The sequence below is a fragment of the Antechinus flavipes genome, chromosome 5, assembly GCF_016432865.1.
Source record: "Antechinus flavipes isolate AdamAnt ecotype Samford, QLD, Australia chromosome 5, AdamAnt_v2, whole genome shotgun sequence".
Classification (NCBI taxonomy): domain Eukaryota; kingdom Metazoa; phylum Chordata; class Mammalia; order Dasyuromorphia; family Dasyuridae; genus Antechinus; species Antechinus flavipes.
Genome location: NC_067402.1, coordinates 287,410,628 through 287,432,607, shown reverse-complemented (window position 1 = coordinate 287,432,607; position 21,980 = coordinate 287,410,628). Strand labels below are relative to the sequence as shown.

Genomic DNA, 21,980 nt, shown 5'->3' with positions numbered 1-21,980 from the left:
TGAACCTCTGAAGTGGGAGAAACTTTAAAAAGACAATGTCAGATGGCTCTCGTCAACCATGAGAGGATTCAAACCAGTTCCAGTTGTTCAGGGATGAAGAGAGCTGTCTACACCCAGAGAGAGGACTATGGGAACTGAGTGCGGACCACAACATTTCACGCTTGCTGTTAATGTTTGCTTGCATTTTGTTTTCCTTCTCAGGTTTTTTTTTTTCCTAGATCTGATTTTTCTTGTGCAGCAAGATAAATATGTATACATGTATTGGATTTAACATATATTTTAACATATGTATTGGACCACCTGCCATCTGGGGGAGAGGATGGGGAAAGGAGGAGAAAAGTTGGAACAGAAGGTTTTGTGAGGGTCAATGTTGGGAAAATTACCCATGCATATGCTCTGTAAATAAAAAGCTTGAATTTAAAAAAAGAAAGAAAGAAAGAAGAATGTGAGAACTGGGAAGGAACTTAGAACATGGAATGTCTGAGCTGCAATCATTCTTGAGATGCTACAAGTGTATATAGGCTGGGAGGAACAAAAGGCTGGATGGCTGGTCTTCCCTCTGCCCCTGCTACCTGATTCACCTTAGATGGCTTACTTTCTGTTATCTGTAAAAGGTTTGGAAAAACCTCTCTCTCAAACTCCCTCCCTACTCGGAATGCCGTGATCCATGAACAGCAATCAGTTCTACGTCACCCCCGCAGGAGAGTCTCCCATCTCTGCTCAGATGTGTCCGCAGAAGCCAACCTGTTGGTGGAGCAGTTGGCAGCGGGCACTCATTAAACATCCCCTGTGTGCCAGGCGCTGTGCTGAGTCCAGGGGTACAAACAGGTGGTGCTTCAGACTAATGGAGAAATCGAGATGCAGATGAGCATATCTTATAACAATATATATTTGTAATGGAAAAGCCAAGATGCAGATCACCATGTAAACTACAGGTGCGCCCAGCAGAGAAGCATGAGAAAGGAGAGTTGGAGTTCATGTCTCCATCCTCCAGTCAGAGCCAGAGGATGCTCATGCGCCACCATATTGACACTGAGTACCAGGTGCCACGCAGGTAAAAAGCACCAGATTTGCCAATGGAATGAATATGGCCGTTGATATTGTGTGTGTGTGTGTGTGTGTGTGTGTGTGTGTGTTAAGAATAACACACAGATTGGGAGCCTTGGCACTCACATGGGCAGGGCAGATACTCAAAGGTGACTAGTCTTTTTTTCATGTTAAACATAGTAGAAATTTGTTAAATCTAATGTATGCATACATATTTATACAATTATCGTGCCACACAAGAAAAATCCAATCAAACCAGTTTTAAAAAAAAGAGAAGCAAAATAAAATGCAAGCAAACCACAACAGAGAATGAAAATGCTGTGTTATGTTCCACACTCAGTTTCCACAGTCCTCTCTTTGGGTGTAGATGACTCTTCATCATGAAACCATTGGAACTGGTCTGAATCATCTCATTGTTGAAAAGGACCACGTCCATCAGAATTGATCATTGTATAATCTTGTTGTTGCCGTGTACAGTGATCTCCTGGTCCTGCTCATTTCATTCAGCATCACTTCAGGTAAATCTCTCCAGGCCTCTCTGAAATCAATGTGCTCATCATTTCTTATAGAACAATAATATTCCATACCATTCATCTACCATAAATTATTCAGCCATTCCCCAATTGATGGGTATCTACTCAGTGTCCAGTTTCTGGCCATTACAAAGAGGCTGCCACCAACATTCTTGCACACATGGGTCCTTTTTCCCTCCTTTAATATCTCTTTGGGGTATAAGCCCAGTAGAAACTGTGCTGGATCAAAGGGTGTGCCCAGTTTGATAACTTTTTGGGCATAGTTCCAGATTGCTCTCCAGAATGGTTGAATAAAGGTGACTATTCTTTATCCTCTAAAAGTTCTAGGGGTATCCCTGGGGGATTGGAGGCTTCTTTTCCAGTGCTATAGCTCATAAGCTCCTACTAATATGCTTTCCCCATTGATTATATGTGATGTCACTAGTTAGCCAGACAGCTGCTAGAAAGGAGTATTTTCTAAGTGTTATTCCTAGAACAATTAGTATAGTAATCCCACCCCGAAAGATCACTCTTCCACACAAGTTCCTACAGAGTCTAAGGAAAAGTAAAGTCAGGCTTAGAGAGACTATGTGAGCTCGTAGAAGACCTTTATTTGGAATTACCAAAATATTCTTCCTTAGGGCTGATAGAACTTTTTGGGGGACTCTTTGTAGAGCCTGGAATCTGCATCTGGTCTGCCCTTAGCTTCCAATGCATTTGCTGTTCCGGAGCACCACTAGAAAGCCAATGGGAAGATGAGAAATCCTAAATCTTCCAAACCCTTTAAAGTTCAGGGGATCCTCCTCCCTTCGGCGATGGGAAGTCCCGCATTCACTAGATCATTTGATATTTGGAGTCAAAAAGAGGGAGACTCCTGAGACAAGTCCAAGTCTTTGCTCCCCAAGAGTTTCTCCTTGAGGATTTGATGCAGTGTTCTCCCCCAGCTTCCCGATTACCTAAATTTCCACTTCCAACCAGATTCAGGATTTTTATATAAGACCCTCAGCCACCTCAAATTCATGTGCACCCCTAATCCTGACCTGATAAACGTCTAAATCTCAATTTGGAAATTCAATCCCATGGGATAAGTGTCAGAATTAAATGCTAGATAGAGTGGGACTGGACCCAATTCATTGTTAAGGGAACTCCCAGGTGAAGAAACTCCCTCTTCCCCAAAAGGTCAAGCACTTGCCTAGAATGCAGAGAGAATAAGCGACTTCCTCAAAGTCACACAACCACTATGGTTCGGAGTCTCCACTTGAACCGACATTTTTTCCCCTATTCCTCATGCCCTGATGCTCAGAAATTCTAGGGAATCTCTAGTGACCTATTTTATTAGGAAAAGTAAAAATATGCCCGTTAACCAGCAGAGAGCAGTGGTGCTTCATTTTTGATCGCAGTTAGGCTGACCTGGCTTTGATGACCTAGAGAGATGGGGTGGCCATTTTCCGCGGGAGGAAATGGGTTAGGGGACCTGAGCAGGAGGAAAGGATGCTTCACAGAAGGGAGACAGAAGGAGCTCCTCCAGCTTGGATTAACAGCTCCCAACATTTTCAGAATCAGAATGACAATCAGGCTGTGTGCAATGGACAGGACCAAAGTGCCATTCTGTCTGCCCATTTCTCCTTATTGGAGCAAGTCCAGCCTTCCTCCTGCTATCCCAGGCTCCCTCCATCCCCCTAATGAAGCTTCTCTCCCCTTCTCCCCAGTCTAACTTCCAGCTTTGCAGGAGGATAGTGCCCTGAGAAGGGTTCTGTGTTGGGAGCCAATTCCAAATCCCAGCCGAGGGGTCCCACTGGTCAGATGTCAGGGAAAGGTGTCTCCCCACTCCCTAGAGGAAACGTTCCTGTGTGTGCACAAGTGAAGTCCCAAGGGCCTTAGATCCATCGATAGCTTGTGTTTGGTGGTGGAAAACCAGCTAGAATTTGGAGTGGGGAGACCGGGCTGATACCTCCTGGCTGTGTGACCCCGATGAGCTGTAAGTCCTTTGGGTCTCAGCTTTGCAATTCAGAGAATGGGCCAAATATAGCATTGGGGAGTGGGTGAGAAGAGGGTGGACAGAGACATGGGATGGGGATGGGCAGAATCCGCCAGGGACAGCTCCTTCAGTTATCCAAATTGCTTTTCTCATCACGGCCTTTTGGGGATGGCAGGGCAACTATTATCCTTCCCCATTGGACAGATGGGAAAACTAAGTCTCAAGAGGAGCTATTTAGGGGCCATAACTGCCTCCCTTAGAGTAGTTTCTTCCTTTATTTTCCCCCAGAACTTCAATCATTTATTAAAAGTAAATGATCCAAGGCAATCCCAACAGACTTTGGATGGCAAATTCCATCTGCATCCAGAAAAAGAACTATGGAGACTGAATGTTAAAAATAAATAAATAAATAAGGTAAACGATAATTCTATGGTTGTCTCCATTTATCCGCAAAATTGGTTTGTGCAGCAGCTAGGTGGTGCAGTGCATAGAGCACAAGCCCTGAAGTCAGGAGGACCTGAGTTCAAATCTGACCTCAGATACCTAACACTTCCTAGCTGTGTGACCCTGGGCAAGTCACTTAACTCCAATTGTCTCAGAAAAAAAAAAAATTGGCTTGCATAAATAAGCAATTGGACAAAGAATCTGAAATCTCAGCCCAAAAGAAAAGTGAGAGAGGATAGCACTGGAGTGGTTTCTTATGCAAAAGTGATCTTAAAGCATCTGTCCTTTTGGTGTGATTATTTTATAATAAATAAATTATATATATATAATTATATAATATAATAATATATTATATATAAATATATATAATAAAATATAATATAATAAATAATAAATAATAGATTATTTTAAGAGTCATCAAGCTATGTCAAGAACCTTGGGAATCACAGGACCTGTACGAAGCCTGGTTCAATTACTTACAAGCTATTTACTGAGCATACTGCACTTCCTTAAGCCTGTTTTCCCTCTCTTTAAAATGGAGGCAAAATAAATGGTTTTAGAGATGTCTTCCAGTTCTAATGAGAAAATGCAAGGTACTTTTGTCCATCACTTCATTCAATCTCTGTAATAAACTTGTAAGGGAAGGATACAGGAAAGTGTAATCCCCTAGCATGTTTCTAAGGAAATGTTCACTTAGGGAGGAGGGGGTTAATGTCAAGACTGCAGGAGACAATTCTGCCCAGTTGTGCTTGTGTTGAGGCTGGGGATAGTGTGATTCCACCCAAACCTCCATTTGCCCCTAGCTAGTAACAATTCACATTATCCCTATTTCACAGACAAGAAAACTGAGGTCCACCTGGGATGTGACTTGTCCCAGTCATGAAATTATCAGCTGAACCAGAGCAACCAAACCTAAAGGCCCCTGGCCTCCAACCTCCCTCCATCTAATAAAATCAGAAATCCCAGCCCTCTCCCCAAAACACACACAAAAACTTGCTTCTTTTCAGGCTTTGTAGCTCTGGATTTTTTTTATTATTAATATTATCTTCTCCTTTAAACATCCCTTTAAGGGTGAAATGAAATCCAACCATTTACAGAGAAAATGATTTCAGAGTGTACATTTGGATTCATCCTTACAAAAAAAAATATTACTATTATTATCATCATCATCATTATTGGTCTCCTTAAATTACAGTTTCCAGGGCTCAGCTCCCTCTCCTCCCACAGTTCCTGGGGTCCTTTGCACCCAGTCATCTCAGGAGGATAAACAGAGGATTAAGTCACTGAGGGTGGGGAGGGCCCGGTGATTTTGATTCAACAGTGACTTCTCTTAGATTATGTGGGGGTAGGTGGAAGGAATTCTCTTCCTCAGTGTATTGCATGTGAATCTGTCTTCCCACTTTCTGCCCCCAGCCCCACCCCCCTCAGAATGCCCACATCTGGGAGGGGAGGTGGGAATGGGGGGGGGGGGAGATACTTCTAACCAGTGTATTTTCAAACCGAGATCCCCCACCATGGTGGGGGGAGAAGGGAGTGTTCAATCCCATGGGGGGGAGGGTAACTGAGCCAGCCGTGGGTCTGTGTTGGGAATAACACGCAGGAGGAGACTTCGGGTCTAAAATTAGGAGGGGGTCAGGCTCACGTCAGGATGAGGGCCTGTGAGCCTGAAATTAGAGGATTTAGGGCCGGAGGAGTTTGAAGTCACCCAATCTCCTCAGATAGGAAAAGAAATTTGAAATGGAAGCTACTTGAGGGCGACCTTTCTCAGAGATGATTACTTGTTTTCACGCGATAGGGTGGACCTCATGCTGGATCAATGAGAACCCCCCCTTCTTAGGAACGGAACCTCCTTGGGGAATTAGTAGGAAAGGATAATCTCCCTTTACTCCTAACCTTCACCTCTTTCCTCCATCAGCCCATGTGCTCTCAGGGCTCAGATTCAAGAGGTTGCATCTGTATCTAGGACCCACCGTGACGGAGCCCTCCCAGGAGGAAGGACGGTAGCATGCAACACCCTCCTACCCACCCACACCCGCCCAGCAGCCTGGACTAAGTGGGAGGCAGGGGCGATGATTATAAGACTGGAGAGTAGCCCAGCTCTTCCATCCCTCACCATCAGAGGGTTAGAAATCTTGAGTTGAAAGAGACCTTCCAGGACAGCTGGCCTCTCATGCACCCTTTATGTTACAGAAAACTGTAAACTGAGACCCAGACGGTGACTTGGCCAATGTCATATACAGCTCAGAAGTGGCAAGCTCTCCCCCCCCCAGGGGTCACGAGCCCTCCAGTCAGACCCTACCCAAAAGACAAGTCTCAGCTGCAGGCTGGGGAGATGAGCAGAGAATGGTAAAGGGAGAGCCGCAGGACAAGTGAGCAGATGGGAAGAGTAGGACCCTAGATCTGGAGCTGGTGGGGATCACACCCCACCTTGTACAGGGGAGGAAACTGAGGCAGAGAGAGAGGGGAGGTAGTTTGCCCTCCTTGTGAGGATTCTAAGCCAGATCATGGCTCCAAGTCCATGAGGCTATGCTCTGTACACTGATGGGTCCTGGGAAAGGTTCTATAGTTAAGGGGAGAGAAGCCGCAAGGAGGGAACTTACATTGCAGGGGAAGGGGGAGGAATAGAAGCCATGGCCTGAAGGTCTGGACAAATAGCTCTGCTCATTCTCTAACAGAATGGCAGAGCCTCAGGGAGCTTTTCTATAGATTTATGTTCCTATAGAATCTATAGACTGTGAACTTGGGGAGGGGAAAGCCCATTTGGATACCTGGCACAGTTTGGAGCAAATGCTTGCTGATGGATAGACCTGCATCTTTTTCTCATTTGACAGAAGAAACTTTGACCTAGGAGGTGACTTGCCTAGGGTGATACAAACCTAAGGCTACAAGGCAACTAGACCAGTCTAAATAGGGACACACACACATACTCTATCACTCCCAGTGCAACAATGGAGAGTGTGCTGAATCCCAGTTCAAATCCTTATTCACATACCTCAGTTTCCTCATCTGTCAAATCTGCTAATAGTACCTGCCTAGCAGGATTGTTAGGAGGATAATGTAAGACATTGAAATGTGGTCGTTCCCTCTTTCTCTGTAAAATTGGGGGGATGGACTCCATGAACAGCAAGGTCTTTCCCAGCTCTAAATCTAGAGTCCTGTACATACACACACACATAAAACACACATGCATATTCAGACCCACTCGTGGAGGGCTGCCTTTGAGCAGAGCTGGTAGCATCTACTCACACACACCAACAGAAACTTGCTTGGAGTGGGGGTAGCACAGGGTTAGGGAGGACAAAGGCTGATTTTCCTCTCCCGAATGGAGAAGATACTGTTCCCAGGCTCTCCCCCCACAGAGAATGATTTAGTCCCAGCTGGAAAGCTTGGGTTGGAGGCTGGGCTTGCCCCCCAAATCTCCCCAGCCTGGAACCCCCTGCCTTTCCTCTCTGCTCATTCTTCACCCATCCACTGGGGGTTAGAAATGCTACCCCCTTAAGAAGCACTTTGTTCCCTTCCTGCCCCAACAGTGTTCATCTGAAGGATACACAAGTCCCTTCAAAGAGAATGAACTTTGGGGATCCCCCAAAGAAGGTTATAATCTGATCTAGAGAGGGAGAGCTGGGGTGGGAGATGGTGTGGGGAAAAAGAGGAAAAGTGGGATCCTTACAGGGTGGGAAGGAGACAGAGAATCACAAAAGTTCTGAACCTCAGGGACCAATGGCCACCCGGCCGATAATAGCCGCCATAGCTAAAGAAGAATCCTCTCTTGCGATGTACACACTAAGTAGCCATCTGACTTTTGCTTGGAGATGGAGGTAGTGGGAGGGAGAGCTCATTCCACTCTGAGTTGGATTTAATTATGAAGTCTGTGGCTACGGGTGGAAAGAGCATGGAGACATCCCAGCTCTGCCATTAACTTCCTGGGCATCCTTGGAAAGCTACTCAAGGTATCTGAGTCCCAAATTATTTTCATCTAAAAAATGAGAGCATTTGGGTTGGGGGGAGATTCTTAAGCTTGGGGTCCATGAACTTAAACAAAATATTTTGGTAATAGCATTTCCATATAATTCATTTCCTTTGCAATCCTATGTATTTTATTTTATGCACTTAAGAACATGGTTCGGAAAAGGGTCCATCGGCTTCAGCAGACTGCCCAAAGGGTGCAGGACAGTCCTGGTCAATCAAGATGGTCTTTAAGGTTCCTTCCAGTTCTCAATCTCTTTATCTTTTCCCTTAACGGCTTCTTGCCCTGGTCCCCTGGGACCAAGCAGCCTTCGTAAAATCTGTCTTCCAGATGACTGCCCTTCAGAAGTCAAAGACAGGTATAATGAGGTCCACCCTTCAACCAAGCCATCAGTTGGATGGCATGCCAGAGCCGGGAAGGATTTGTCCAATCCCCTCATTTAGCAGATGAGAAAGTGGGGGCCCAGAGAAGGGGCAGACTGCACAGAGATGGTTCTAGAATTACCCTAAGTTCTAGCTTTTTCCAGTCTAACAGAGTTAGTTAGAATGAGGGGAAGGGAACAGAAAATAAGGTTCCCATTGGTTGTCTACTCTCTCAGAGAAGGCTCTGGACCTAGCAAGATGTTGGGAGACAAGGTCCTACTATATAGAGGCTAATGTTTCTGTCTGGTCCTCCCCAAGTTAAAGAAAGAGAAAGGGGGATCTTGCTGCATCTACCCCACTTCCTTCCTATTTGACCCTGTGCAGTTCTCCAAGAAACACAGAAGATCCCATTTCCCAATGGCCACTCCCTTGCCCATCCCAAATCGGACCACAGAATAAATAAAGATAAAAGGCCACAACAGGGCTGTGGTCCTGGAGATGGGGGGTTCCCAAGGGATGAGGAATGAGTCCCAGACACTGCCTCCTTTCCCCTACTGTTCTCTATATCTTTGCCCACTGTTCCTTTGGAGGGACTTTGAAGGGATCATTGAACCAGACTCCTCTCTCTCTGGATTAATTTCTAGTGGAATGCTATATCTCCCCAACCCCTAGTCCCTATCCCAAGCCCCTCTCCTTCCTTTCCTTGGTCTCCACTGTATTTCTAGAGCCTCTGGCCTTCCCTTCTCCTACCACTTCCAGACTCCAGCCCAAAACTAGTTTCCCAGGGAGAATCAAGGGCCACTCATAAAAAGTCACCCCAGATCAGCTAGCTGCCCACCTGCATACCCACGTTCCTTTCCTGCCCATCCATCATCCAGCATCTAGCCCTTTTTCTTCCTTCTCTCCCTGCCGGTCCCTATACCTGCCTTGCCACGACCACAAAATGTGGTTGGAGGCTGAAGGAATGGCGTTGCAAATAGAAAAAAACTCCTCCCTCCATCCCTAGGGGAAAAGTTCTCTGTGCAGGAGAGAGAAAAAATAAAGATCCCCAAAGGGATAGACTGAGAAGAGCATCTCTGTGATGCTCTTCCAACCGGGGGTTGGTACTGGGGATATCCTGGGGGAGGGGGGTGTCTAAGGTCCCCTCATCCCCTCCCCCTGCCCCTCTTCCTAAGTTCTCATCATGCGGGGCTCCCTCTATAAGAAGGGAGAAAGGATGAGAGCAATTAGCCCCAGAAGACAACTGCATCACCCTAATGCTTTCCCCTCTTCCCTTCCCCAGCCCTCCCCCCCAATGAAAATCATGCAGCCTTATGGTGTCTTCAGATTTCCCCTGCCTGTGCTGCCCTGGCTACAGCTCCCTCAGGCCCGGTCCCACCACCCTCGCCGCCCCTCACGCCATCCTTTGCCCCCACCGTCCCCTCAGCTTGACGGTAGGGATTGTCCAGCAGGTAGTGGAATCGGGGGTAGTTTCTCAGCAGATACTTGGGAGCGTACATGTGTTCGCTGGGGTCTGCGGGGGGGTATATCTGCCGAGTGCCGTCGAACCAGCCACCCGTACGGATCAGTTCCCGTATGTAGTTAAGGTCCCGTTTGTCTTCGTAGTCGCCCCAGCGGGGGAAGTCGCCGTTCTGGGCCGACACCATCTTGAAATAGATGCCCTCGGGGGTGAAACACCAGGAGCAGTGCCAGCCCGCAAAGTGGAGCGGGCTGCCCAAGGACCACTGGACCAGGATGTGGCCCGTTCGGTTCTCGTACTGCCGGAAGCCAGGCATGGTGTAGTACTGCCGCCGGCGCAGGAGGATCCCATCCGTGCCGTAGACGGTCAGCAGCATGTCTATGGTGCAGCCCGACACTACCTCCAGGGTACCGGGCTGCTTCCAAAAGAAACCGTAGAGGGATTTGCGCATGTGGAAGGCGAAGGGCTCGGTCCAGCCGTCGTAGAGCTTGAGGAAGAGGACGCCGTCGCGGGCAGGAATCTCATCCGCGTCGTCGATGATGAAGACGTCGTCCGGGCGCAGGTTGCGCAGGCGCGAGATGCCGTCCTGGGTCAGGAAGGTCCGCAGGTAGTCGTCGGCGATCCAGCCGTCCTGGCGGCCGCCCGGAGGAAAGTGGTCCAAGAAGACGTAGAGGACCTTGTGGCGGATGTACTCGAAGCTCCCGTTCCGGAGCATCTCCCGGAACTTCAGGGGCCGAGGTTCTCCATAGGCAGTGAAGTTGGACTCGCAGACCACGAAGGCGTCCACCACGTCCCCCAGCTCGTGGAACCGCACGTCCAGCAGGTCAAACTCGTGGTTGACGTTGATGGCGTTTATGACCCTCCGCGGGGTCTCCCGGGGCACCAGGCGCTCCTTGGTGGGCAGGTTGGAGTATTGCACCACGGTGGGCACCCCACAGCTTGGCCCGTGCCAGCCAGGCAGACACACGCACTCCACCCACTTCCGACGTTTCGAGCCCTTCGATTTCCCCGCGGCCAGCCAGTTGCCGATCGTCAGTGGGCGGCGGGCCGTACCCCCGGACACGGAGCCGTCTCCGGCCTCAAGCGTCTCCTCTGGCTGCCCCGCCGTGGGCTTCTCCAGCATTTTGGTCCCTGGCTTGAAGCAGACCCCTCCAGCTTTGGTGCGCACGAAATACTCTGCCCTGTCCTCGGGCAGCACGAATTCCAGGCGGTGGAGTTCCTCGGTGGCCCCCATCGGGGGCAGGGGCTGCAGCAGCGGGGAGTGGGAATAGAGGGGAGTTCGGAGCAGTTCGGGGCCCACGGCTCCCCCAGGCTCCGGGCTGGCCTGAGGTGTGATGGGGGCATTGTTCCACAAGAAGTTGGCTACCAGATTGGGGCTGAGGGAGGCCAGTTCCCGGGGGAAGGTGACATAGGACAAGGCTTTAAGGAAGTGCAGGAAGGAGATGAGGCAGAGGCCGGCCATACACAGAGTCAGAAAGAGTTTATGACGTCTCATCTTCATCCTGTGGGCAGAAGACGACAAAGCAAACGGGATTTAGCAGACCGAGCCACTGGGTGGCCGAGGGAGGCGTGGGAGCTTAGGTGGGGATGAGGGAAAGGCGGCTGCCGTGGATATGGACGGAAGTTGCTGCGATCTCCCAGCCGGGAGGGACCTCGGAGGCCATCACGTCTCCCTCGATAATATACAGAAAGCATCTGCCGTCCTTAAAAGCTCTCTATAAAGGCGGAGTCCAGCCCCGCCCAAGAGAAGAAATGTCTTCTCATTTACACTGACCCCAGGGACAACTAGGTGGTGCAGAGGGTGGAGCGCCAGCCCTGAAATCTGGAGGATCTGAGTTCCAATCTGATCTCAGACACTTAACACTTCCTAGCTGTGTGACCCCCGGGCAAGTCACTTAACCCCAATTGCCTCAGGAAAAAAAAAAAAAAGCAAATACACTGACCCCGACAAATGGCCAAGGAACCCCTTTGAAAGACACTACATCTAGAGGGAGCTCATTGTTTTCTCTCCTTCAACAGACACATACACTAGAAATTATAGAATTTATTTTTGCTGAACATATGGGGTTAAATGACTTGTCAGGGTCACACAGTCAGGAAGTGTTAAGTGTCTGAGGCCATATTTGAATTCAGGTCCTCCTGACTCCAGCGCTGTTATTTTATCCACTAGCTAGCTGCCCCTAATTATATAATTTATTTAGAAGTCAGCTGGTCCGCCCTCACCTATCCCCCTCCATTTTACAGAGAAGGAAACAGGGTCAAAGAGAGACTTTTCTAAGGTTATGTGGATAGTCCCGTTCCCCTCCTAGTGGCCAGACATTCTGAGAAGCTGGCCAGTCTCTTTGGGGAAGGAAGCTTGACCTTTCCAGGCTATTTCAGGCACTTGTGTTGCCCTCCCAATTCCCCTTATCTCCCATGCTCCTTCAGGACCTCATCTCACCTTAAAGTTTCCAAATCTCTCTTCCCACCCCACTATGGTTTTACAAGCAATGTCTCTCCCGGCTGATGGATGCCCCTGGACAACAGAATGAATTGTGGGAAAATCCTAGTCCTGATGATTCTGGGGAGAGATGATGGCAAGGAGAGCCCTATTGATTTTGGACAGTTCCCTGTGGGGCAGCTGACCTCTAGTGAGAAATAACCCATTGCATCTGCAGATACACGCCCCACCCCACTCCTCTTAAGCCTTTTCTTGTCATTTTGTTGTCTATGAGTGGGTTCTCCCTTCCCCCATGAGGTAGACAAGGGCAAATCTGAGTATTGGATAGAAGTGCTGGAGCCTGCCCTTCCACTTCTAGTGGGTCTTCCTCCACTCCCACAACTCCTCACTTTCCCTATCCATAAAATGGGAATAATAACCCTTTCACTAGCTACCTCAGGGCTGGGGACCAAGATACTTTGTGAACTCGCAAGTGCTGGAAAATTAATGAGAGCCGACTTTCATTTCTGTTTGTAGAGTTTATAGCTTGTAAAGCATTTTACAACATCATCTTATTTCAGTGCCAATAATACTGAGAGACAAGGACATAGGTACAAGAATTATTACCGTTCCCATTTTACAGATGTGGAAACTGAGGGCCCCAGAGTGCCCTAAACAATTAAGTGTTAAAGGTGGGACATGAACAGGTTCCTCTTGACTTCAAGTCCAGAGATGTTTGTCCGATCACTCTCAGCCTTCCCATTCTCTTCCCCAGTCACCCCTGCTCACAACTTTAGCCTCCACCTCTAAAGAGTTAGAAAGACCTATTGATTCCTTCCATGAGATATATTATTTCATCCCTCTCCTCCTCATATGTCACAACTCCCCTCCCTGGTTTCCCTGCGTGCATCTACCTTCCACAGAGCTTTCTGTAGCACAGATCTGGCTATTCCTCAACTCTGCTCCCAAAAAAGCCTTCATTGGCTCCGAGAAACACATCATTTAGCCTGCAGGGCATCAAAGGGTGCCCCCACCAGTTCCACACCACCCTTCTGGCATGACTTCGTGTCGCCGTCCCATGGGCACCCTCTGCTCCCACCCAAACTGGATCACTCACTCACTTGTACCTACTTTCCGAGCCTCTCTGTGCTGTGTCCATCTCTTACCCCCTCTCTCCCTTTTGGCTCTTGGTGATTCCCTTGCCCTTGCTCAGTACCCAGCCCAGTTGCTATCTCATGGACCCACATAACGCCGGGACCTTCTTAAAGCATCGCAGACAAATTATCCGTTCTCTGCTTGAATCCTTCCAGGTTCAGGCAGGTCACTACAAAATCACAGAATATCAGCGCCGAGAAGGGTCCCAACCCACATGGGGCAGTTAGCTCCTCAGCAATATGGACAGAACAGGAAACCACGCCCTTCCCAGGCAGCAGATTCCCTCTAGGACAGCTCCTACGATCAGCAATGTTTTTGTGACATTCAAGCCTCAATTGCCTCCTTGCAACTTTTAGCTGTTAACTGTCTTTCCCTCCTCAAATTCTCTTAACTATTTACCTGTTGCACCCCCCAGTAGAATGTTAAGTTCCCCAGGATAGATTTTTTTTTTTGTACTGGCAATACTAACATTGAAACGAGAGAGCCTACTAGTGTATACAGTAGGCACTAAATAAATGCTTATAGCAGTCAGTCTGATAGTCCTTCAGACACCTGGTGACCTCACTCATGTCCATCCATCTGAAGCCTCCCAACTATACCCCACCCCCAATTTCCTACCACTGATCCTCGGATGTCAAGATCTCCACCCTCTACTTGGTTACCCTCCAGCCAAGTTGAATCCCTAGTCATTTATATGGAAGCCCAGAGAAATGCAAGCAGGAGCCCAAGGTCATTCAGCTGGTGAGTGACAGAGCTAGCACTGAGCCCAGGCTTTCCCTGACTTCCAGCCCAGGGCTCTTTACTCTGCATCACAAAGGCCTCGGTCAGCGGGAGCCTCGGGCCAGATGCCTGAGCTGGGAACAAGGGGACCTAGGGTCAGCCGTTGGCAAAGTGCTCGGGTCCACAGGGGTGGTCTCTCGGCGCTCCTCTCCCTTCCCCTGGCACCGAGGCTTCCTGTCTCCATGCCCAGGGAGCCACATGGCCCCGAGGAAGCCCTGCAGACCCCACACCGGCTCCCTCTGTAATCCGGGCTAATTTCTCCCATCTCCCAACAAGAAGAGACCTTCAAATCCATCTTTTTACAAAGAAACGAAGTCTTGAATAGGGAACTGATCTAAAAAACATCGTAAACAAGCTAAGCTGGGGGGCTAACCCAGCTCTCAGGACAGGCTCCTTCCATCCCTCCCCCTCCCCGGACACTTGGAACACCGACGGGTGAAGACGCAGCTGGGGAGAGAGCGCAGCTTCTGGAGTCAGGGGCTCTGAGTTCGAATGTGACCTCAGACACTTACTAGCAGTGTGATCCTGGACAAGTCACTCAACTCCATGGACTCATAGGTTCTTAGGGCTGAAAGGGACATGGACATCACTTAGGGCAGCCCCCAATCCAGAGCCAGACGCTTACTTAATACTTGATCACAGCTGACAGGGAAGCCCTGAAAAACTGAAGGGACTCGGTCAAGGTCACACAGCTGGAATGACCCTTTAGATCATAGTTCTCCCCAGCTCCCCTCCATCTCTAGCCCTTTCCCTTCCCCAACCTAAAAGCAGGACACTTCTCTCCCCCAGCTTCCCCATCCCCTCCATCTTTAGCCCCTCTCCTCCTCCCCAGCCCCCACAGCATCCTGCTCCAAGGCTGGCAGACACTTCATTTTCCCACAGTGGGCTCTTATGTTGCCGGGAAAGAGAGTTCCCAGGGCTGATGCCCAGCCTCTGCCCACCCCAGGGCTGCCCCTACCCCCCTTTCTTCTTAGCCAGAGCCAGCCTCCCCCCCCCCTCCTCCTTCTGGACACTGCTTTGTCTTCCTAAGGACAGGGAGCCAGAAGCAGAAAGGCCCATTGGGTGGGCTGGGCTGCACATATTCATAGCATCATGGAAAGTTGAAGGTCAAAGGGCTTTCCCTAGACAGGGAAGTGCAAAGAGCTGGGTCAAAATTCACTCTCCCATTTAATAATAGTCGGGTGACCTTAAGCAAGACATTCAGTTTCTTCTTTTGTAAAAAAAACAAAAAAACAAAAAACAAAACACACACACAAAACTAGAAAGACCAAGTGATCTCTCCATTTCTTTCCAGCCTTGAAATGTACAATCCTCTTCTTAAGAAATCAAAAACTCACATTAGCTAGTTGGCTCAGTGGATAGAGAGCACCAGCCCTGTAATTAAGAGGACCTAAGTTCAAATCCCTCCTCAGACACTTCCTAGCTGTGTGACCTTGGGCAAGTCACTTAACCCCAAATGCCTCAGCCAAAAAAAAAAAAAGAAAAGAAAGAAGGAAAAAAAAAACAGTCAAATATCTGAAATCCTATCCATTCTTCCTCTAGGACAGAGGTAGAACCTTGGGGCCCTTGAACTTGCTTTTCAAGTATTTTCATGACTGTATTTCAGTAGAACTGGGTTCAGTAGAACTCATATAATTTACATCATATACTTAATAACATGATTCTGAAAAGGGGATCCGGGGACCTCACCAGCCTACCTGCCAAAGGGGCTGAGACACAAAAAAGGTGAAGCTCTAGCTCAGTGAACCTTCCCTCCGTCCCTTTCCACTCTGCACTGCCATCCTGTAAAAACCCTAACTCCGATATTTCTGGGGAATGGTGTTTGCAGGGTTCATAGGTCTCCCCATACTGCCCAAAGGGTCTGAGAAACATAAAAGATAACCTCTACCTTCTTAAAATGAAATCTTCCCGAGGGTAGGATCCATTTTGTTTTCAATGGATTACTTGGCACAAAGTGAGCTTAACAATTTTTTTATTTGTTCATTTGGCAACATAGGATCTATAAAATACTTCCATTTGATCTAATCAGTTCAAGTGAACTACATTTAGCATCATTGTATGCATATATGGGTTATATATATATATATGACTAAATTACTATCTTATCTTCAAGTTTTCCTCCAGGCCTCCTACACTCAATTCAATTAATATTTTAAAAGTCCCTACTTAGTGTCAGGACACTCAACATGGAGGAGGGGACTGCTCTCATCCTCCAGGGAGTCTCTGGGACGCAGGCCAGTCCCTGAAGATAGAGGTGGGAAAGGTCCAAAGAGACCAGAAAAATGGTGATTCATTAAAGGCAAAAAATGCTTGTGGTAAATCCAGCCAGCTGCAGAAAAACCAACAACTAAGAAAACATAGAATTTAGATAAGGTCAACTTCTAATAAATAGAACATTCATATAAGTCTAATAATCCACATTCATAAACTTCCAAAACATTAGACTCCTAGAACCTAAAACTTCAGAGATTTGATTCTCAGAACCCTGGACTCTTAGAACTTTAAGGCATTCAGAACCCGGGATAGACTCCTAGAACTTCAAATCGTCAGATCCTCAGAACCACAGACAATTTAAAATCTTTTTTTCAATTGGGGTTAAGTGACTCGCCCAGGGTCATAGACAATCAAAATCTTGAAATAATAAAATGATTCCCAGAACTTTAGACTGTCCAAGATTCTCAGAATGTTGGAATTCCGAAGTCTTTAGACTCCACAAAGTAGGACTTCTAGAACACCAGATTCTTACATCCTTAGAATCTTAGAATTGAGACCCTCCAGAGAGACTCCTGGAACCTTTAGAACCATTCAACCTTCCAATCTTTCCAGCACTTCTCTGATTGGCCCCAGATCCCATCAATCAGCTCCAGAGAAAGAGGATACAATTGAGTAGGACCAAGAATCTAGCCCTTCCTAAGGGGTGCCACAATGACTAGTCCATAAAGCTGGCTGGCCCAGACCCAGGCTGAGTTAGGGATGGAGAAATTTCCACCTCTATGGACAGCTGTCATCACTGCTACTGGGGATGAATTCTTGACCTGTTCCAATGACAGATGGATTTTAAAAAAAAAAAATTTAGAGGAAATAATAAGGGAGGCTACTATTTTAGACCTGACCAAGAAAGAAGTAGTCACCAAAGTAGAGATAATGACAACTTTGGGAGGAAGTGACCTCATCAAATTACTTTACATTTTGTTTTCTTCCTAGGTAAAATAGGGATGGAGTGGGAGGAGAGGTTGGATCACATGGTCTCCAAAGACCAGTCCAGCATGACTCTTATGGTCCTGATGAGATTAGAGAAGGGGAGATTCTTAGATTATAGATTTATTTAGAGCTGAAAGGAGCATTAGAAACCATAGTATCTATCTATATAGTTAATAAAGCATTTTATTTTATTTTTAAAATAAACTTAAGAACTCACAATAGTGGTGAGAGCTCTTTATGGTTCTAAATCTGGCATCGTTCAGGAATATCTGGGCTCAGGTTCTGATACTCTGATACATCACTGGAGTGCCCAGGTCTGTTTGTTGATGTCCCTCAGCCTCCCTTTTCCAGCAAACTGTATGTGTTGTTTTTTTTTTTTTCCATTGGAAAGTAAGATCTTGCAGGGTAATGGTTTTTTGTTTGTTGGTATTCATATCCTGCACATAATAAGCACTTAAAAAAAGCTCTATCCATTTGTCTATTCAACTACCTCCCTCCCTAAGCATTTATGTAAGTAAATAAGTTCTGAGAAGGAAAAAATTGGAAGGAGTAGAAAGGAGCTCAGATTCTGAAGTTACCACTTTATATTGTTGTACTGTAAGAAAACAGAAAGGAAATGGTTTCAGAAAAGCCTGGGAAGATTTATATGAACTGACGCAGAAAAGCGAGTAATTTACACAACAACAATAATGTAAAGACCAACAACTTGGAAAAACTTTGATTAACACAATAATCAACTCTACCTCCACATGATTAACAATGAAAAATGCTGTCCATTTTACCTGATAGAAGAAAGGATGGACTCAGAGTGACACATGCTTTTTTGGACAGGGCTATTGTGGGGATGTTTTTTCTTAAATGGGTGTAACATTTTTAAAAGGGTTTTTTTTTTTTTTTCTTGCTTTCTCAACTGGTGGGGGAAGAAAATTTGAATTTGAAAAGAAATTAATTTTTTTTAATTTGAAAAATTTCATGTCATCTCCCAGAGACTTGAAGCAAGAGCAGGTAACTAAGGGAGATTTTTTTTTTTTTTTTAAGGTGCACAGTCCTGTAAGCATGTTGTCAAGACACTAATGGGAATATCTGAAGAAGTTATAGTAAATGAATGTAATGGAATTATTGTTCCATAAGAAATGATCAGCAGACTGATTTCAGAAAAGCCTGGAGAGACTTATAGGAACTGATACTAAGTGAAATGAACAGAACCAGGAGATCATTACACAGGGTAACAACAAAATTGTGGGATGACCAACGGTGATGGAGTTGATTCTTTTCAACAATGAGGTAATTTAGGGCAACTTCAAAAGGTGTGTAATGGAAAGAGTCATTTGCAACTGAAGAGAGGACTGTGGGGACTGAATGTGGAGCACAACATTTTCACCTTTGTAGTTGTTGTTCATTTGCTTGTTTGTTTTGTTTTTGTTTTTGTTTTTTCTCATTTTTTCACCTTTTTTGATATGATTTTTCTTGTGCATTATGATAAATGTGGAAATATATTTAGAAGAATTGTACATGTTTAATCTATATTGGATTACTTGCTGTTAGTAGAGGGGAGAAGGAAGGAGAAAAATTTGGTACACAAGGTTTTGCAAGGGTGAATGTCGAAAACTATCTTTGCATGTATTTTGCAAAACAAAAAGCTATTATTTTTTAAAGACACTGATGTGCAAAATGATCAGAGGCTATCTGGAAATATAAAGACAAGATCACAGATTTAGAGCTGAGAGGGACTTTCGGAGTTCTATAGTTTAACCTGCACATTCAGTCATGGAGCGGGAAGGTAGAATAAGTGACTTGTTCAAGACTACACATCTTAAATGGCAGAGCTAGAATTCAAATCCATAACTCCAAATCAAATATGTAACTTCAAGTTTCGCCACCACATCACACTACCTCTTGTAGATTAAAAAAATTTTTTTTAGTTATGCTAAAATAAAAATAAAAACAAGGAACGTTTATGAATCAATTGATAGTACTGCAGTGAACACTATACAAATATTATCTTATTTAATCCTCATAACAACTCTGGGAGGGTAGGTACTCTTATCCCCATTTTACAGTTGCGGAAACGGGCAGGTAATGGTTAAATAACCAGTAAGTTTCTGAGGCTGCATTTGTACTCATATCTTACTGACCCCCAGACCCTAAACTCTGACACCACCTCGTTGCTTGGAGTAGCTTGGGTTCAAAAAAAGGCAAACAACTGTAGAGCATGATTAATCAATTGATACCTAATAGATACAAATGCAAAGTGCTACACTTAAGATTCAAAAAATCAATTGAACAGGTAGGATGAAACAGCTAGGTTGTGCCAGAGTGCAAAGCCTGGAGTCAGGAAGACTCATGTTAAGTTCAAATCCAGCCTCAGATACTTAGTATCTGAGTCCACTGAGCAAGTCACTTCACACTATTTACCTGAGTTTCCTCATTTGTAAAATAAGCTGGAGAAGGAAATTGTGGGGATTGTTTTTGTTTTTTTGTTTTTTTGTTCTTAAATAGGCGCAACATTTTTAAAAGGGTTGTTTTTTTTTTTTCCTTGCTTTCTCAACTGGTAGGGGGGAAATTTGAATTTGAAATGAAATTAAAATTTTTTGAAATCAAAAAATTCATTTCAGTATCTCTTCCAAGAAAACCCTACATGGGCTTACAGTCAGACAAGAATACAAATGAACAACAGATAGGTAGAGAAATCCCCATGAAAAAGCTCTGGGAGTCATAGTAGACAACTAGCCCAAAAAGCTGATCTAATTTTTGGTAGTGACTGCAGTTGGAATCAGAAAGACATGGATCTTGGATGAATCCTGGCTTATCACTTAACTCTTTGGTGTTCCAGGAAACCCCCTCAAAGGCACTGAGTTTCATCTCCCCACAAGGAGTTGCCTCTATAGATCAGGGAAAGAAAAATTCACAGGCTTGATTAAGAGAGGCATAATAAGGCTAGAACGTAGCAGGATCGAGGATGTGGAAGGTGAGAGACCTGCTCTTTCTCCTGGCCAGACCACAACCGAAGGATTAGATTCATTTCTGGGCATCATATTTTAGGAAAGACATTCCCAAGCTGGAGAGAATCCAAGTTATTTAGATTAGCAGACCGGAGAGATGCCAGAGACATAGTATCCCAGGATTGTGGCAACGTGAATGATAACGACTCCCTCAGAGTCTTTTTAGACCACATGTGGCTGTGGAGTTCAATGAGAGTACAATTGGCTGGGGCGGGGTGGGGGGTGGAGGGGAGGGCAGACTAGTAGGGGATGGATACTGGAGAAGGAGCAAGTGAGAAGGCAAAGTGGGAGGAGGGATTAAGAAACAGATGATGTCCCAGAGGGGAGGGTCCTTCATTGCTGCCCAGCATTTGAATAAAGGCAGAGATGGTCAATTTATCAGATTGGCAAATGACACAAATTTGAGGCATAGTTATTCAATGACAGAATGGGGACTCCCCTCCCCCCCCAAAAAAAAGGACCACTGGCTCCCACACAGTTTGAAGCTGACAATTCAATTCAGTGAACAGTTATGAAGCACTTAAAGTACTTTGGATATAATTTTCTTACTTTTATTTTTCTTGCTTTTTTTTTTTCTTTTGCAATATAGCTAATATAGAATGTTTTGTATGGTTTCACTGTTTAACTGATATATTATTTGCCTTCTTAGTAAGTGGGAGAAGACTGGGAAAGAGGGAAAGAATTTGTAATAAAAAGAAATGCCAAAAACAAATAAATAATGAATATGAAGATTAAAATGTAGAACGGCTTATTAAAAAAAAAAAAAAAGATTCTAGAGCAGGTTACAATGATAAAACTCAAACATTTCTAGCCCTCAAAACTCTTTCTTTCAATTTACATCAAGGAAATGAAGGAAACTAAATACAAACTATTTACCATAAATACAAAGTAATTTAGTAAGGTAAAGGGAGGTACTAACAATTGGAAGGATTAGGAAAGGTCTGCTGCAGAAGGTGGACCCTGAGCTGAGTCTTGTACATACTTGAGACTTTAAAAGACTAGAGATTACAGGGGAGAAGAGAAGGTGGGGAGGGAAAGGATTGATTACAGGAAGGAGGAACAACTATGGCGAAGGTACAGAGATGGATGGTGTTAACAAACTGGTCAATTTGATTATAGAGGCTTCAGAAGAAAGGGTTGTGGTGACATTAAATCAGACTAAAGAGGGAGATTGGAGCCAGACTGGGAAGACTTTTAAATGCAAAAGGAGAGTTTGTATTTTATCCTAAACTAGTTTCTAATAGTGCCTGTTAGGAAGACAGATCCCAAGGGGTAGAAATGAATGAGGTGAGATAGTAGAGGCAAGAATAAACATTTCTTTCTAGCTGTAGGAGATAACAATCACTACCACCATAACATTAGCCATCATGGATAGAATTCTCTAAAATTTTGTGAAGCACTTTACAAATTATCTCATTTAATCCTTATAACAGAGACCTAGTATTATTATTATGAGACAAAATAGGGATAAATGTAAAGTTCTGTATTCAGGTTCAAAAAATAAATTGCGATGGGTGAAAGGTCAGTTTGTGAGAACAGGAGTTTGTAAAGCATTTCCAAGAGCAATATAAATCAACTGAATGATGTTGTCCACTTCCAAAGAGTAGTATCTGTAGATCTAAAATCTCTTGAGAGCAATTATGGGAAGGTGAAT

General features: G+C 45.5%; 1 protein-coding gene across 4 annotated transcripts in view; it reads right to left on the bottom strand.

Annotated features, from left to right (window-relative positions):
* Positions 1-4,978: 4,978 nt before the first annotated feature.
* MGAT3 (beta-1,4-mannosyl-glycoprotein 4-beta-N-acetylglucosaminyltransferase) overlaps positions 4,979-21,980 on the bottom strand; it is a 61,251-nt gene continuing 44,249 nt past the window's right edge. For all 4 annotated transcript variants that reach the window (XM_051962038.1, XM_051962039.1, XM_051962037.1 and 1 more), the window contains one exon: positions 4,979-11,271. In XM_051962038.1, coding sequence (XP_051817998.1) covers positions 9,633-11,270 — 1,638 coding nt within the window. In that variant the 5' untranslated portion in view covers position 11,271 and the 3' untranslated portion in view covers positions 4,979-9,632. The remainder of the gene's footprint in view (positions 11,272-21,980) is intronic.